Consider the following 17,197-nt stretch of genomic DNA (forward strand, 5'->3'; position numbering starts at 1 on the left):
TGGATGAACAGGTATTAGAGAGTAGGGCTGAGCAATACATCAAATCTAAATTGTAATTTAATCGCAAAGTAGCAGAATGCAATATTCAAATCGCAAAGACTGCAATCAAAAAAAAGTTTCATGTACACAGATGTGGAGGAAATTTAGTAATTTGTACTCCGTCTTCCTTAAAACAAGTCAATGTGCTGGGGTTTTTTTTGGCTCAAATATTACATTTCTACAAGGCTTGGAGTTAAATCAATCAGTCAATATTCTACTGTGATTGTAGCAGTTGAATTAAGATATTTTATTGTATTAATTCATGCATCAGTTTGTCTCATTTCATCACAAGATGTAGCCCTGGCCTACAGAGAAGTTTGTTTATAAGTTGACAGTATCCTTTGTCATGTTGGTGATTTGTTGCTTGTGTTCAGTGAATAGTGCAGAGGATAAATGCAACCCCCCCCCAAAAAATAAAATAAAATAAAATAAAATAAAATAAAATAAATAAAATAAAATAAAATAAAATAAAATAAAATAAAATAAAATAAATAAATAAATTTAAAAAAAAATAAAATAAAAATGAAAAAAAAAATTGCATGCTTAATTGCAATCCAAATATTGGTCCAAAAAAATTGCGATTCGATTATTTTCCAAAATCGCCCAGCTCTATTAAAATGGCAGCTCTAAGTTGTGGCTAACTTTCCCATACAGTGAAGGTACTATTTTTAAAGCATGAAATGCTAAACCATCATATGCGCAGTCAAGGTTGCAGCTCCAACAGTTACCTCATCTTGTCCTATGGGACCCTCTTTGGCAAGCTTCGCTGTGGGACAATACTCAATGAACAGAAAAACATGAATCCCCCCAGCACACATACACACGCAAACACACACACACAGATCTAAATGTAACTAAACACTGACATTACCTCAGAGACTATGTGGGGATGACAATTGGCATGGACAAAAAGGGACCAGGCAGAGCCTGAGGCTGTGGCTGTGACAGGGTGAGGTGAGAGGACACTCTCAGATCATCTCAGGTGACTTTCAGTCTATCCAAAATCCTCAGCAGGGCCTCACAACCAACCACACAACCAAGTTTCAAAATGAACAATCAAGACTTCCCTCACTTCTTGTTCCTGTCATAATAAAAAACTTCATACTCACCCTATCTGTCTGTTGGTGGATGGAGCCTGAGTGATGACAGAGCTGGACTGAGGTGAGGGCAGGGCCTGCTGGATCACTATGCTGGTATCATGGTTGCCCATCCGTGAGTGGGAATGCTGGTGCTGGCCTTGGCCTGTCTGGCCATGCAGTGAGATGTTCTGCAGTCATGAAGGGGAGAGAAAAGTGAGGAGGGCATACAAGGTGAGGAATCCTTTAGGAGTGTCACATTCTTCCCAGCAAGATGTATTTTCAACACAACAGTGTACACACTGCAAGCAATTACCCCTGTTTGGCCTTGGGCTCCATTCACTCAGCTCGAGTGAGTAATGAGGAACTATATAAACTATGATCTACCGGCTTTTCCTGAGCTGATTTTGGAAAACTTTGACAGTCTAATGAAAAGCAGGTTTCCTTATTGTTATTTACTCAGCAGGACAGTTGGTTTGTGTTACCTTTGTTATATTTTGCCAAATATAATTTCAAAGGTAACCATGCACTGTAAGAAAGGACAGAGCTTAATGTTTTATGGACATACCCTAAAACAAATGAGTTACATCCATACTGAGATGTAGTGAAGCATACTGAATTGTAAATATGCCACCGATGAAAACCAAGAAAGTCATTTTTTTACATATTTTAGTTGAACCTATCCTGAAATCAACATGAGCTGATATGATATACTTTAATGTCCTAAAATCAACAACCCTTTTTGAAATCAATATGTTTCTATAGATTATTTATATCCAGTAATTTCTGTTTTTCCTTCTCTTGCTTATTCCACTCTGCCCTCCTCTGAGACTTGCTCTGACTCGCCTCCTGCTGACTTAGCAGAGCCTCCCATCATAAACCACACAGGCTGAAGAGGCCAGACGAGGCTGACCTGAGAGCAGACGAGCTCCAGAGCCAAGCCACCCAGACGACAGCTTAGCTACAGCGTGCGCTGCACATCTTCCCAGACATTAGATAAGCAATCTGTCTTGTGGTGATTTGACGAGTACCCTTGTTTTAGGTGGAGGTGCCTCAGGCCAGATCTATAATGCATAAATGATCACGTCCTTTGTCAAATGTCAAAGCTCTGCCACTCTGCGCGCATGTGGGAATGTCTGGTCTGGTCTTTTACCGCTGCAACAGAAGTTATCTTAGGGTCTGTTATTGCACCAGGGCAGAAATAAAACCCCCTGCCTGAGAGATAGCTGAAGATCTGTTTGAAGTAACAGGTAGAGAACCTGATCCCTTCTCCTTACCTATGGTGGGTGAGAAATCTCCACCTGCTCACCCTGTCTGTCACTGTCTTTGAGACTGAAGAGGATCAGGGAGGAAGGTGTCAAATGCTGATTGAGTAACAAATGACTAGACTTTGGATAAAAATGAGAAACAACAGATGTACTACAAAGCAGTGATTATCAGCTTGTTCCAGGTGAGCAGACTGCAGTCTGTAGGGTGAAGCTGTTTTGAGTCTCCTGCATGTATTCGACCATCTTGTGAAGGCTGCTTTTAGAGGTATGATTAATGTTCACAGCGACCTGACCTAACCCCTGTGGGAGGCTGCAGCTCGACTTTTGTGTATTTTAGTCAAACTAAGACATTGTTGCAGTACCTGTTTGCTGTCCTCTTCTTCCTGGGCTTTGCAAAACTCTTGCTCAATGGAGCAGTCCAGTTCGCTGAACAGTCCCACCTCCTCACAGTTCTTTAGGAAGCGTGTCGGTGTGGGCGTCTGGTCTGGAAATCAAGGTAATGATTTTTAAGTTAGCTTTTATACAATAAACATTTACAAAATTTTAGACTCATTGAAGTATTTTGATCTTTTTTGGTAAGTGGTTAAACCGTGTTTAGTACCACGCAGAAAGAGAAACTACAAGAAACTAGAAGAAAGAGTACTTAAACAGCAAAAAGGTACAATTCAAATTAAATATAGGGACACACAGTGTAAACAAGATGGACAGTACACGCTGTACACATTTGAGGCAAAAACTTAATAAATTATCCCAAATTTTATTGCTATTTTATGTCCCATTTCTTTGACTTTGATGCCTTGTCCGTGTTTTTTAAGCCTTGTTGATCATAAATTGCGATTTACCAATGTGGCCCAAAATAAGAGGTGACCGACAGACAAAAGTGCATAGAACAAACACTGATGTCACATATAACTGATAGAAAACATAACCATTCTGTTGGAGGGAGAGAGATACTGGGCCTGACAGCCCTATTTCCGCTGATAAAGCACAGATCCCACCTACTGAGTGAGGGTCTCATTTGGTGAGCCCAGCGGGGCTGAGGTATTCAACTTGACGTTGTGTGGGGGGTGCACAGAGCTCAGGTTTCAGGCAGTTGAAGGTGATTTTAGGATCAGGCTTGTTTCAAAGGCTAAAAGCAGACTTTGTGGTCTGTTTATCCATGCTGGCTAGACCGGGGATTGACTTCAACTTTCGTCATGACCTGCGCGCCCAAAATACAGTTTTACTCCAAATATAGGTTTTCCATTTCAGCTGAGAATGCCATTCAAGCTCTATTAATAAAAAGTGAGTTATGTCTGGGGTTTTTGGTTTATGGATTACTCCTAATAGACAATGAAAAAGAGTCTCAAAGAAGAGGAAGTCCAACTTTAGCTCAGACAAACTTGATGACCAGCTCAGTGCCTGGTTCCATGTGTGGCAGAGCAACGACCATTTTTCTCCAGTTGAAGGTCTCAGTGAGAGGAATGGTTTGAGCTGTAACTCAGACAGCAGACGATAAGAACACCCAGCCTAGAGAAACTAATCCTGTTGTCCGCTGAGCGTAAATAATAAAGAAGACACAATCTCAGTGGTGAGGTCGAGCAGCTCATGCTGTTGTCTACTGTTGCCTGTCTGTTTCTGGGAACAGAGATCCATACTTATTACACACTGGCCTTGGTTTGTCTCTTACTATACACCATCTGTGATTTGATGTTTCTTTGAACAGCAGATTTATGTGCTGATCACCTGGGGCTTGTACGTCCCACCATCCATTGTAAACTATCTCCCACTGCCTTTAAGATAAAACTAATGACACGTCTGATGCTCGACATTCTCCCACCATACCACGCTGTTTCTGTATCCCCTTGTGCCAAAGCGGTATGCAGTGAATAGAGCTGAGCTGCGGGGTAAAGTGTGTCATGTTATTTGCATTACTGTAAACAACTGGTGTAGACACGCTGTGAAGTTTTCTGATGACAGATGAGTGTGTCTGAGTGTGAGTCATTCAAGCACACACCTGCAAATAAACTACAAGCACCACATGAAGCCTGCTGAGGCGGTGTGTGCGTCTCTACTGATGTGGCCGTAACTCACCTGATAACATGTTGTCGTTCTTTATCGAGGGGAACTTAAGGGTCATCTCATGTTTGTGTCGATGTATCATCAGATGGTCCTCTGTGGGGAATCGCTGTTGGATTTAAAGAAAGAATGATTTGTATTGTATTTATAAAGAGAAAATGTGTCTTTTTAAACTTTTAAGACCCAAGCTTTTTGTCTGGTGTGCAATTTTTAATCCTTGCCATTTGAGATAAGGAAGACCTAATGAGGATAATAACTAAACTTGGTCTTTATACAGGAAGTTTGGCTATTTGTGTTATGAGTTCTATATTAGTTGTTTGTTAGTAGTGTTACTGTACTTAAATATGTCGAATTTTTTTTCACTAAAATGGCTGTAATGTTGTGATTTCACCAAAAGATGATGTGGGCAGTGTCCCTAAATGTGGCTAGTAGAGCCAGCCGATTATGCCTGTCACCGATTTATCAACATCGGCAAAAATGTAGCCGATTGCTCCACAGAGATTCTGCTGCTCCTGCTCCTGTGTGTCTGTGTGTTGGGCTGCACACTGCCCGCCCCCTCCGTCCACCATTATCTAATGTAATACTATAGAACAGGGATCTCCAACTCCTACCCTGGAGGGCTGAGAGGCTGCAGGTTTTCTTTCCAACCAAAAACTCCACCAGCTGATTTCACTGATTGACCCCTGCTCTCTGCTTAAAGGTGAGGTAATTAGTGAAATCATCTGGTGGAGTTTTTGGTTGGAAAGAAAACCTGCAGCCTCTCGGCCCTCCAGGGTAGGAGTTGGAGAGCCCTGCTATAGAATGATGTTTTAACATCCTGTTATTTGCTTTTTTAGTGAGATAAAGAGAGGTAAATGCTACTGTTAATTCACACGTCCACCATTATCTAATGTGAGTCTAAAATTCGGCATTTTAACGTTGTGTAAGTTGCTCATTGTGTGTTTACATTTTTATTTATTTTTTTATATTTACTGTGTTTGACTTATTTATTTCAGGTGTTTACAGTTTGACTTTTTATTGATTATTGTGTTTACAGCTTGTTCTTATTTATCATTAGTTTACACCACAGTTCTAATTTTGACAGTTTTATAATTAAAGTTCCTTGTTTTAAATTAATAATGTTCTGTCTCTGTCTTGAATCATATGGGTATTATAATGATTTGTGATTATATACAGTATATATCCTGTGTATATCAATGAATTTATCATATATATCAGCTGATATATCGGATATCGGCCGATATATCAGATATCAGCCGATATATCGGATATCGGCTTTTTTTTGCCCCCTGGTATCCGTATCGGCATCAGCCCCAAAAATCCCATATCGGTCGGGCTCTAGTGGCTAATAGTTCAAAGTTTAAAAAAATGAAGTATCATGGGTCTGAGACACAAAAATGTAATGTCCACATACGTGGACGCTGGGTCTTCAGAGGTTAAGTAAGTTTGGACAAATCCCTGATGCTTTCATTCTGAATATTACTCACATTTTTTTTTAATTTAAGATTTCATCTTTTACAGGCATTAGCTCTTTAAAGTGGCTTCTCCACAAAAAGTATTTTTACACCTGTAGCCTTATTTACAGTTTGTGTTTCACTCAGCTCCACACCATTCTGTTTCTCACTAATGCATGAGGAACCCAGTAACCCTCCTCAATGTACACCTCTTCATATTACAGGTGTACATACACACCTTGGGTGGTTTTGCGGTGTAAGCTGGACTCACATACCTGAGAACAGCCAGGAGCGTTGCACACGAACGGCCTTTCCTGGTCTGAGTTCATCACTCTGGCCACCTTCTCATAAAACTTCACACACACAAAAAAAAGAAAAGAAAAAAAAACACAAAAGAAAAGAGAGAGAAGAGAGGAAGTGAGTGGCTTGAGTTTCCCCGCCAACATCCTAGAGGAAAAATAAGCTCATTGTGCAATGCCTGACGTAAAAAAAGCTACTGCACCTGAAACAGCTGTGTGGTTATTTGAGTAATAAACAGACATTTTTCTCATGCTACGGTCTCCTAGTATCCAATAAAATGACATCAAGGGAAAGGTTCTGGGTTCTCAAGGACTGGAAATATCAGAGGCAGTGACTCAGTAAAGAGTTTTATGCAATGGGAAACATTCAAACTGTCACAAATAATTTAATAATCATTTTTTGTCATTTTTATTTCCATTTTCATGTACACTCAAAGCTGCTATTTTGCGAACAAAACAGAAATAACAAATGATGTTTCTACAACACTCAGTAAAACTTCACATTCTACACAACTCGTCCATCAGTAGGTTCTGTTGGGTCAGCTGTGCAAACGGGCAAATACACTCGCAAGGGGGAAAGTGCGTCAAGTTTCAATTCAAATTCGTACCAATGACATGATCGACCACATTTGAAATCTCCTATCAAACAACACCTCCCTGATGAAACCACAGTTTCAGCAGGCTGTCTTCAGATGTTTTTTTTTTCTCACCACAAAGTAACACAATCTGGTTTGACACGTTGCATGCTGGTGTAGGCAGCTTCACCTGTCCAAGTGTGTGAAAAATCCTCCTTCGCTCATTAACCCAGCAAGTAAGTTTAAAGATTTGTGCTGTAAACCAGCCCTTAAACCGAAAGAGATACAAAAACCAGACATTCTGTTTCAAGATTTGACTCTAAGGCCATCAGGACAAGGTTTGACAAACTTATTCTGCAGGTATGTGTCTCGAAGTGGGAGCAAGGAAAGGAAGTTGCTGCAGAGCGGCAATGCATGAGGGATGGACACAAAGTCCAATTCATTTCTTCTAAAAGAAAAAACAACTTTAAATCACAAGTTAGCTTTAAGCTTTCAAACACAAGACAATATATCTGTTTACCTGAAAGCAATGCCAAATATGAGCTCTGTAAGTAATTGCTTGTTAGACTCTAGCCATAGTCATGAATCATGTCAAACAGCAATGCCCTCAATTATTGTTTTAGACTGCTTAATCACTTTAAGTGAAATAGGGGACAAACCTTCCCAGAAAAGAGGAGAGTCCCTCAAATACTCTCTGTTGAAGAAAGAAAGAAAGAAAGAAAGAAAGAAAGAAAGAAAGAAAGAAAGAAAGAAAGAAAGAAAGAAAGAAAGAAAGGGGACAAGCTTTTGAAGATCTTAGATGTGCTTTTAAATAAAACACACTTACTTCTCCTTTCTACATATCTAAATAAAGGTTTACAAAAGCTTGGATACTTCTTCCGGACATTGTTAGGAGAATCACCAGAAGGAGGAGAGAGCAGAAAATCTTTTGGAGAAAAAAGTCAATTCAGCTGCAGATAAAGCTGGTACTGTTAGCACACTCAGCCTGTCCTATGTTGTCATGGAAGCTTGGTTAAATTTTCAGATACATTTTTCTCTAACGACCCACTTCCTGCTATAGTGTAATTTTTGAATAGTTGCAATATATCAAAAAGCAAATAAAATATGTTACAAAGATTTTTTTTTTTTGGCAAAAAAACCCCAAAACAAAACAAAACAAAACAAAACATCATACTAATCAGAAATCAAAGCTCGAATAGTTTAAACAGCTGTACATTTCCATTACATTATACAGTAAGTGCTGACAGCTGCTGTTTTGTTGCACAGAATTTCTCAAATCAAGGTCCTAAACTTGTCCAGAGCAATGCGATGTCAACTACCCTCATCCCTGACAAACTCCAGGCGCTCATCCCTGATCTTTCTGACGGATGTTTTTACAGATTTTAAGTGAGTGGGACAAGTGTTAAATAGTCTTTATGAATCCTTTCAGTAGCAGCACAGCAGAAAAAAGCCTGAAAAACCCACCTCCAGCTCCGAGCAGGAGAATGTGTAACACTAACCGAACACGCAGGTCTTTTTGTACGGGGGATACACATTCAAAGTGAAAACAGTGTGAGCCTTGAACCAAAGCCAGAGCATGTGAATGTCCACAGTGTGTATGAGTTATTGTCCACCAATTAGTGAAATTGACGTTACCTGGATTAGTGAAGCTGGAGGTGTACACCACGACAAGAAATCAGTTCTTTGACACCACAGATATTTAGGAATTATAGAGAAACAGTTAACACGGAAACATCAGTCGGATTTCTCACTGATCACTGCTCCAATACCACAAAACAAATCTGTTTCAAAGACACCTGTCAATACACTGATATATAGATAAACATTTTTACATGTGTTGTTAATAATGTGTGATGTAATGATCATATAGTTAAGCCTTTCTCTGCCCGCAAAACATTTCACAAAATCAAACAGCATCTCAAATCAGGCTGATGCAAAAAGTCTCACGCCAAGCATGAAACCGTTCCTACACTATGTGCATGTGTGTTGTTTTCATGGGTACAGACTATTTCCTCAAGTGCAGTCAAAACACTCAAATATTGTGTTATGCTAAGCAGTGCTGTTTTCCTAACAAGCCGTACTTCATGAGCGGGCTCTGCAGAACAGGGTCTGGACAGGGTCTCTCTGTCAGGGAGCAATGAGCCCTGCTCTCTCTTTCTGTCACCAGCTCACTCAGTCTCTTCTGCAGGGCCCCTAAAAACTCACCTGGTTCCCTTTGACACAACAAACACCACCAACACTTCCAAATCTGCAGGAACACAAACTAACGCCTGCATAATATTTAAAATCCTCCAGTCATGATGCTGGATGTTCTTGCTGTGAAACAAGATTTTTGATGACATTTTCAGTGAGTTAGTGTTGAATTCTTACCGCTGCTTTCAGATGTTTTTCCTGAACACCTGCACGACTATATGACTCACTTCATTTAAAAACAATATTTTACAATAATTTCCCCAGATCATTCATAAAAAAAGAGGAAAAAAAACTACCCGTACTTTTCAAACAGATGCAAACATTTTACTTCTGTCTTCCTGTTTCTAAAACGGGACTTCATCATTTCATCACATTTAGCAGGAAATTTAAACCATATGACGCATAAAACTTTTTAACCATTAATTCTGTGAATGCCTCTGTGTATTAGCCAATGGCTTTCACACTTCAAATAATCAGAGCGCAAAGCCTTTTCCTTGGCTCTCATTTGACGTAGATGTTTTAGTTCAGCAGAGGAAATTTGGTTACACTTTACATTAACTATATCCTGATGTGTGTGAGGGGGGGAAGGATTAAGGCCCGGCATTCGATTTCAAGAGAAACTGGGGAGGAATTCTCCAGGTAGAGCACATATTAGAATTTAAACAATATGGTGAAGAGAAGAGGGGTTGGGGTGTAAAGGCATACGGGGTCAAAGCAAGCACAAACATGTGCAGCAATCCTGATCTCCAGCTCCCCTAAGCCCGGGCCTTTGACAGCACAAGTTCAAGGTGGGATCACGACAGCGCCTGAGGCGGAGAGCGTGGCCCTCTTTCTTAGACAATGTCTGCCCTGAACTTGTGCTTTGGTCGGTGAGTATGTGACAAAAGATCACTGTGATGTAAACCTCCAGACTGATCACTTACTGCTCTCGTTTACGAATTTTACACACATTACTTCAACCCATAAATTTTGATGTCAGTCCTAAAAGAGGGAGTAACTTTCCAAATAACACTGTATCAAAATTTCTAACTTTTCAAGCTTTTCACAGAATTTTTTTGCATTTCCTGTGAATAGTTTTGTATTCTGTGGCCAAAATGTTCATCAGACACTGAATGTTGTTGTTGTTATTTCTGATATTGAATCCTCTCGATATTAGTACAGTCATAAACAAAATGTTTTTCTACCCTGAACACATGCATGCAACAAGTATCAACAGATAAAGGTTACATTTCAGTGCTGCAGTAAACTGATGGACTGTAATAAAGCTGATTTTTTTTTTTAAATATGGGAAAGATGTGATCTGTTTGAAGGTTTTTAAATAACATAAGCTATCCAGTAAGTTAATCCAGTATGTAGGCTGTGCGGTTTTATACTTTCTAAGTTTAAAAAAATGTCCCAATTTTTAAGTTGTGTCAGCCTTTAGGAAACTGGAAAAAAAAACAATGATTAAAAAAAAAGTTATTATTACCCAAACTTTTCCTCAAACTGTTGCTCTTTATGATTTGTCATCATAAAACTGAAGCAAAATCTCAACTTATCTGTTAATTAATCTCAGTCTGTCCAAAAACTATCATTTTACTGATGTCATCTAAAGACTTTAAGACCTCTTTATCATATTTTATTAACACAGCTAATTAAAGGGACACAATAAAAGTCTCCACTTTGATCTAAAGCAGCGTTCAAGAGAAACGAGCTGTTATTGATAGTGTTGTCAAATAAACATAATGACAACAGAGACCAATCAAATGATTAAAACATCTTTCTTCTTTTCCAGCCCGCGTACAGTCTTGATCCACAGAGCGCGCCTCGTCAGCACAACCTTCCTGAAAGTAACCCTCAACATCTCAGCGCTTAATCACATATCGACTGGCCTGCAGAATGACGTAATGTTGGTCACATTGCTGTTCAAGAGAAACGGGAACGTAAATTTCGCAGGGAAAAGGCATCAGTCTGTTCCCTTTGAGCGGAATGACAGCGGGGAGACCGAGCTATCATTACCCAGACGGTCACTGGTGGACCGCAGCGTCAGGGACGAGCGCCGGCTCTGCATATCCCGAGATGGGACAGGCGTGACATGATGCGGCTCTCTATCAGGCTCTGGGTCTATGGGACTAAGAGAAAAGCTAAGACACATGCATTGTTTTTTGTAAAGTGGATGATTCGAGTTATTCAAAAAAGTAGATGAGTATTTTTCTCAGTCGAGTCTAAGCTGAATTCCTGCAGACTGGTCTCCGGTGCTGCCTGACAGACAGACAGCGAGAAGCAGCAGCGGCACTTGACTCCGCGTTCAACTTCAACAACAGTCAACAGATTGTCCGGAGAAGTGGGATGACAATGCATTCACTCCAACAAACCTCACATGAAGCTTTATCTCTTTAAGTTGCACGAAGAAAGCAAGGCGTAAAAACGAAGAAAATTAGAGCATTTTCACCAGGACTGCTGAGGCGAACAACAAAACAAGATGTTGCATGAAGAAAGGAGAAAAGTCAGAAGAATCTCTTTTAACAAACGAAACAAACCTGCAGAGGCGCGTGCACGGTCCTCTGCATGCTGGGAGTGGGTTTTCAACTTACCAAACAAGTGTAGAAAATGTGAAGCAGTCCCTCAGAAGAAACCACGTTGGACTGAGAAAAGATTACAATACGATCTATTTAGAGAAGCATAACGTCACCCCTGGGTGACGTCACGTGGGATTCCTGAACTTCTAAATCATTGCGGTCCGCTTGGAGGCGGCGCGTGCAGGGCGGAGTTTGCAAAATGCACGCCCAGAGGCACGGACAGGACACTGCTGGACCTGGAGTGGGTGTGGTCCAGAGCCGGGTGTCATTTACTGACAAATCAGGCATGCAAATAAGAGCAATGAACCGCGTGTTCCAACTGATGCAGCCGATAACACTGCCCACGGACCATGGCGAGCTCACTTAACTGAGTGTGACATGAGACAATCAAACACACATTTCACTCCTGAAAGCAGATCAACAAGTAGAAGTACTGACACAGCAATGTCACAGCCGATCTAAACCAAACGGGTCGACTCGTTTGGTTTAGATCCGCTGTTACATTGTTGTGTTATTTCAACTCTGACAATGTTCAAAGCCCGGCTGAAAACAGTTCTGTTCAGCATAGCATACAACAACTGAAAGTATTTTATCTGCACTCTCCTCTTCTAATTTAATTAATCATTTTTAATGTTTTATGATGTGATTTTATGCAATGATTTTATTTTGCCTATTGTGATTTTATTTTATGTTAGCTGTAAAGCACTTTGAATTGCCTTGTGTATGAATTGTGCTCTACAAATAAACTTGCCTTGCCTTGCCTTATTTGTATTTTAATATATTGTAATAAAAAGTCCTGCTAGACTTGCATTTTCATCCATTACTGACTACTTGTTCAAAGTACAGGTATAAAAACAATTATGGGGTTTTTACAGGTGGTGGGGCACTTTCAATACAACCAAAAGATAACCAAAAACTAACATTCCCTAAAGGTTAGGGGAAGGTTAAGAGATGTCAATTTAACCAAAATTTTACGTCGATGGAACCTTGGGAAAACCAAACATCTAACCAACACAGTACGTTTAGAAAATGTAGCGCAAACTTTCCATGGGAACATAGGGGCAACCTGATATCAAACCCAAAGACACCCTTCTGGGATCAGAGCTTTTGTTCCTAGAACATTCTGGGGACCAAAAATTGTTAGTAGGGTCTCCTTTTACCATATGAATAATGGTAGAAAAAAGACAACTCCAGCAAAAAGAAAAGTCACATCATGCTGCCATTCTTAACTCTTAGATTTTCACTTTAGGAAAAACAGCTAATATTAGTTACAAAAATTAAAGCTCTGTTCAAGTGTCCCACTTGAGGGCGAAATAAAGACACCACCAGTGTCCTGAACTCTCAATAGTACGGAGTAATGATTACCACCTGTGTGTCCACAGATGGTGGTCTGTAATGCAGTTACAGTAATAGCGGGATTAATTCACCAGAGGGCCCCAAGGCGAAGGGAACTCCTGCTGAGCCACTCCAGAGCCCCCATTCCTCCCAACTTCACCTTAGATTTTCATAAATTCATGTAATAAATGTAATGTAAAGTAAGTGTATGCAACAAACTTATAGAGGGGTCTTAATAAAACTAGTATTTACCAAAAGGAAGCTCTTAACTTTTTCATACAAGATTGGAATTTATTAGCACACGTTATATTTCAATTAGAACACAGGTAAGGGGAATTTATGGCCTTTCAAGTTCTGGGATCTTCGTAACATACTTTGATTGATCAATAATGATAGAAAATTGATGTGTTTTTAAGCTTCAAAGCAAACATTTAGATTTTACTGACAGTGTCAAAACGTACCCAACTCTACTTTAGATTTCACACTCTTCATTTAACACCTGCAAACTGTACATGAAAAACATTTTGTCTTTGTCTTATTCTCGGCTCTGAAAAGAGTGCCTTATTGGCGACAGCACATTAGCAGAGGTTGAAACACTCTAGAAGTACAAAGAGTTTCAGTCAGAGCTCTGTGTGACCTGCTGGTGCCAACTGGCTGTGATTTCTTGGGCCACAGACGCTGATAGCAAAGCCATCCAGGGCCCCAGGGATTAATGACTCCTTGAACATTGAGAAATGTTTACCACTCGCCTAAGACCACTCCACTAGACGTTCTAAGAGCGCTGTCACTGAAACAATAACGCAGTCTGAAAAGCCCTCATAACTCAAGGCTCCTCCGCCTCTGTCTTTTAACCAGAGCTTTAATCAACGTTTATGACATCCTTTTGTCTCTTTATTGCCAATATATTTTCCAACCAATCCAAACATTATGCTCCCAGAGGAGCAGACTATTAAGGTTGGAAAGAGCCGATACAGTTTTGGGTCAGTGACCCACACTAAAGCAGATTTGATCTATATTATACTAAACCTTTTATTATTATGCCTTTGTGCAGGGCTGGTGAGAAAGATCACCTTGGGAAGATTAGCCCTGGTGAGGATGCTTTGTTGCAGCAGGTGCTAAAGGTGAAGGAAGCTAAATCACAAACACGTCAAACAGGTTTTCACTTTAACAAAATATATCACACCTCAGAAATAGTTCATGTCAGGAACAGAGGTTCAAATAAATTAAAGATAACTGTAAGAAAAGATTGCTTCTTGTTCTCCAAGCCTCTAGCAGAGGTGATTGCGTATCAAAGGATGAAAATATTGGGCTATCTGTGTACTGCAGTAAAATGTCAAGACTGCATACGCCTTTACATCACCTTAGCCAGACAAGTAAGACAGCTTTGATTACATGATTTCTAACAAATATCTAAAGCTTACAGGTGTATTAATACACGAAGTGTTATTTTGGTTTGGATTCAATAACAATGATCGAGATTTATTTTAACACACTGGGTAAACTCCAGGTTTGTGTTTCCACTGAAGGCAGTGTTTCACTTCTTTTATTCTATATCTGAAGTCAAGGTTTTAGATATTTATAGATAAAATAATACAGAATGGATGGTGATGAGTCAGTGGTGTCCTGCAAAAAGAGGAGTAATTCAGAATGGATGGAGTTAATATTAGCAGGATTAATCAGTATTATCTATCCATTATTTAAAGCATGGGTGCTGGAGCCTATCCCAGCGCACATTGAATGAGGCACAGCGCTCAATTTGGACAGCTTAACAGCAAAGCAGAGAGCGTGATCAGTGTTGTCTTGGTAATTTCATATAATCCTATAGAACAGTAATAATAATCAACCTGACAGCATCAACTTGCTAACTGAAAGCAACACTTAAGATGTGAAGCCTGGTGTGAACAAATTTAGCTTAAAAAAATGTGTCAGTCAGAGCTGAAATAAATGTCATAGTCTAGGGTGGGTTTGCATGACAATTTGCTTACTTTTCAAAATGTTTTTAAAAAGATTAATCTTTTGACTAAAGGTGTGCAACCACTTGGTTTAAGCTTGTGTTCTGGGATGTCGAGCATCACTATAAAAAGATGACGGTTGATGTGTCTAATTCTGCAAAACAGTCGTGCTGAGAGGTTCCTAGTAGTAGTAGTAGATATAACCTCAGTGACTTTCTTGCTCTCTAACACTCAACCTGAAACCATTCAGAAGAGGTGGTTTTGACTGCTGCTGCCTCCGTGATGACTAAGATTCATACCAGTGTAAGGTGATGTGTTTCTGTGTGTTGAATTCCTCTTTCGACACATGCCGTCCCTCTAGATTTGTTCGAGCTGAATTATAAAGGTAATTTCTGACGGCACTAACACATTTTCTGTCACTAAGTTGTAAAACAGTGTCATCAAATTCATTAACTTTTTTTAAAAATTTGGAAAACAGTGTTAGAATAACAATATTTCCTCATATGTCAAACTCTAATTTAAACAATAAATAAATAAATAAAACATCCACATACTGACGACTAATCTGTCCGCTTTAAGTAAATTCAGAGGAGTGTAGAGATCTCTATTTGTATTTTTTGAATATGTTGCTTTCGCAAATTAATCAAAATACTTGGAAAGTGGAATAATTCTGAGAGTGAAATAGTAAAAATCAGAAAGACTTGGTTGTCTATGTTTACTTTTAATATGTGGGAGTGAATTAGCTCAAACATGGAACAGAGGATTGCAGGGTTTAGTCACTAACTGGCAGCAGCAAGATGTCACTTTTCTTGCATGTGTTTCCACGTGAAGTTAAACATGTTCTGTAAAAGTCTTGCACTGAAAATTCAAAATATCTCTCTGACCTCATCCGCATACTGATGAGCTGTGATAAATTCAAGACTTATGAATTTGGACCATCGTATGTTGACCATTTAAATAACTTAACTGAAGCCACGAGCGTCCTCAAACACGAGGCCGTGTATGACATAATACTCTCAAAGTAATGTCTCATGGTTGTCAAGCACAACGGGAAAAATGTTTTACCATCGCTGTGGTGCCTGGTCTGAAAATGGGCTGGGCACCATGATGTCCCATTACACCATCAGCAGGCACAAACTCAAAAGCACTGCCCAGTCAATACATATGAAAAATGAAAAAAAAAGTACATCTTAATATCTTAATTCAGAAATCTGGCGGCAGACTCCCACCTTTTCTCTGTCTTTCCATAGCAGTGCACAAAACGAATATCCCTACTTACAAGAGATACTCTATCATCAACAGTGAGCTTGAAAATTACTTTAAAGCCTCTACTCTCCAACCAATAAAAACAGAAAAAAAACACAGCCACAAAGATTTGTTCCCATCTGGACACAACATTTCATATTTGCCAAATTTAAAAACAGATTTTGTCTTTCTGTAATATCAAACCAAGTTTTGCCCCATACTGGACTAAATTCACAGAATGTACGTAACATCAAATTATTAGGTATATCTGTGGTCCCAAACCAATGGACAGAGAAAATACTGAAGAGAAACTTAAAACAAGTATGATAGAAAACAAATGTGTTGAGTGCTAACTAGGGTCTTGTTGCCGGTTTATAATTATTACTGCATTCTTGTCTAATAATTCAAAACATATAAGCAGCAGCTCTCTTGATAAAGCTTGAAATTGTTGCAGAAGACAATCCAGTCTACTGTATCTACTTCTTGTTAGACTAATTTAATCTGACAAGTATAACTGATATCTATTTACTGAACAACAGTGCCCCTCTGTGGTCATTCGCTTTCAGCTACTTGTTGATTCGATAGGGTACCTGGGCCTTATTTGTGCCAGTAGAAGAAAATGTTTTACTGGCATTTTTTAATAATAATAATAATAATAATAATAATAATAATAATAATAATAATAATAATAATAATAATAACCTACTTAAATTTTCCTTCATTCACTTTGCATAATGCTTTTTAGGGGGCAAGTTCATTTGCAGTTATAGTACTAGCTTAGGTTATGCACTTTCTTTGAGATGACAACAAACATCAGGGAAACTGGATGAGGAAAAAGAGCAGAAATTTTTTGAGCAGATTATAAAATAAGATTTAAGACAGTTTTTTCTCACTTTTTTATTAACTTGGCAGCATGCTGCACATGTTGAGTCAAGTTAGATGGAATTAAAAAAAATACTAGTTCCTCTCAAGCTCTGCAAACAAAACTAGCTGCACTACAGTAGTGGGTTTAAGTTTTAACAATGTACAAATATATGGGCTGACCAAGTCCTATTTATTTATGAAGGTTGCTCTTGTTGTTGTAGTTGTCTTTCTAGTTGTCTCTATGTATGTTCTTATCTATATCTATTGTGTTTTGAGCAAGA

General features: G+C 39.2%; 1 protein-coding gene across 3 annotated transcripts in view; it reads right to left on the reverse strand.

Moving 5' to 3' along the window:
- The window catches only part of creb5b (cAMP responsive element binding protein 5b), a 50,572-nt gene that overhangs the window by 32,745 nt on the left and 630 nt on the right, over positions 1–17,197 (reverse strand). The window contains exons 1-5 of one of the 3 annotated variants that reach the window (XM_074682711.1): positions 11,536–11,655; positions 6,171–6,248; positions 4,457–4,550; positions 2,746–2,867; positions 1,149–1,306 (exon numbers count right to left, since the gene is read on the reverse strand). In XM_074682711.1, coding sequence (XP_074538812.1) covers positions 1,149–1,306; positions 2,746–2,867; positions 4,457–4,550; positions 6,171–6,224 — 428 coding nt within the window. In that variant the 5' untranslated portion in view covers positions 6,225–6,248; positions 11,536–11,655. Of the gene's footprint in view, positions 1–1,148; positions 1,307–2,745; positions 2,868–4,456; positions 4,551–6,170; positions 6,249–7,428; positions 7,453–11,535; positions 11,656–17,197 lie in introns of those variants that run through there. The other 2 variants (XM_074682712.1, XM_074682713.1) reach the window with 2 other exon arrangements.

This window comes from Halichoeres trimaculatus, unplaced genomic scaffold, assembly GCF_033239565.1.
Source record: "Halichoeres trimaculatus isolate MK-OKI-2021-1 unplaced genomic scaffold, fHalTri1.1 fHalTri1_scaffold_12, whole genome shotgun sequence".
Lineage (NCBI taxonomy): Eukaryota > Metazoa > Chordata > Actinopteri > Labriformes > Labridae > Halichoeres > Halichoeres trimaculatus.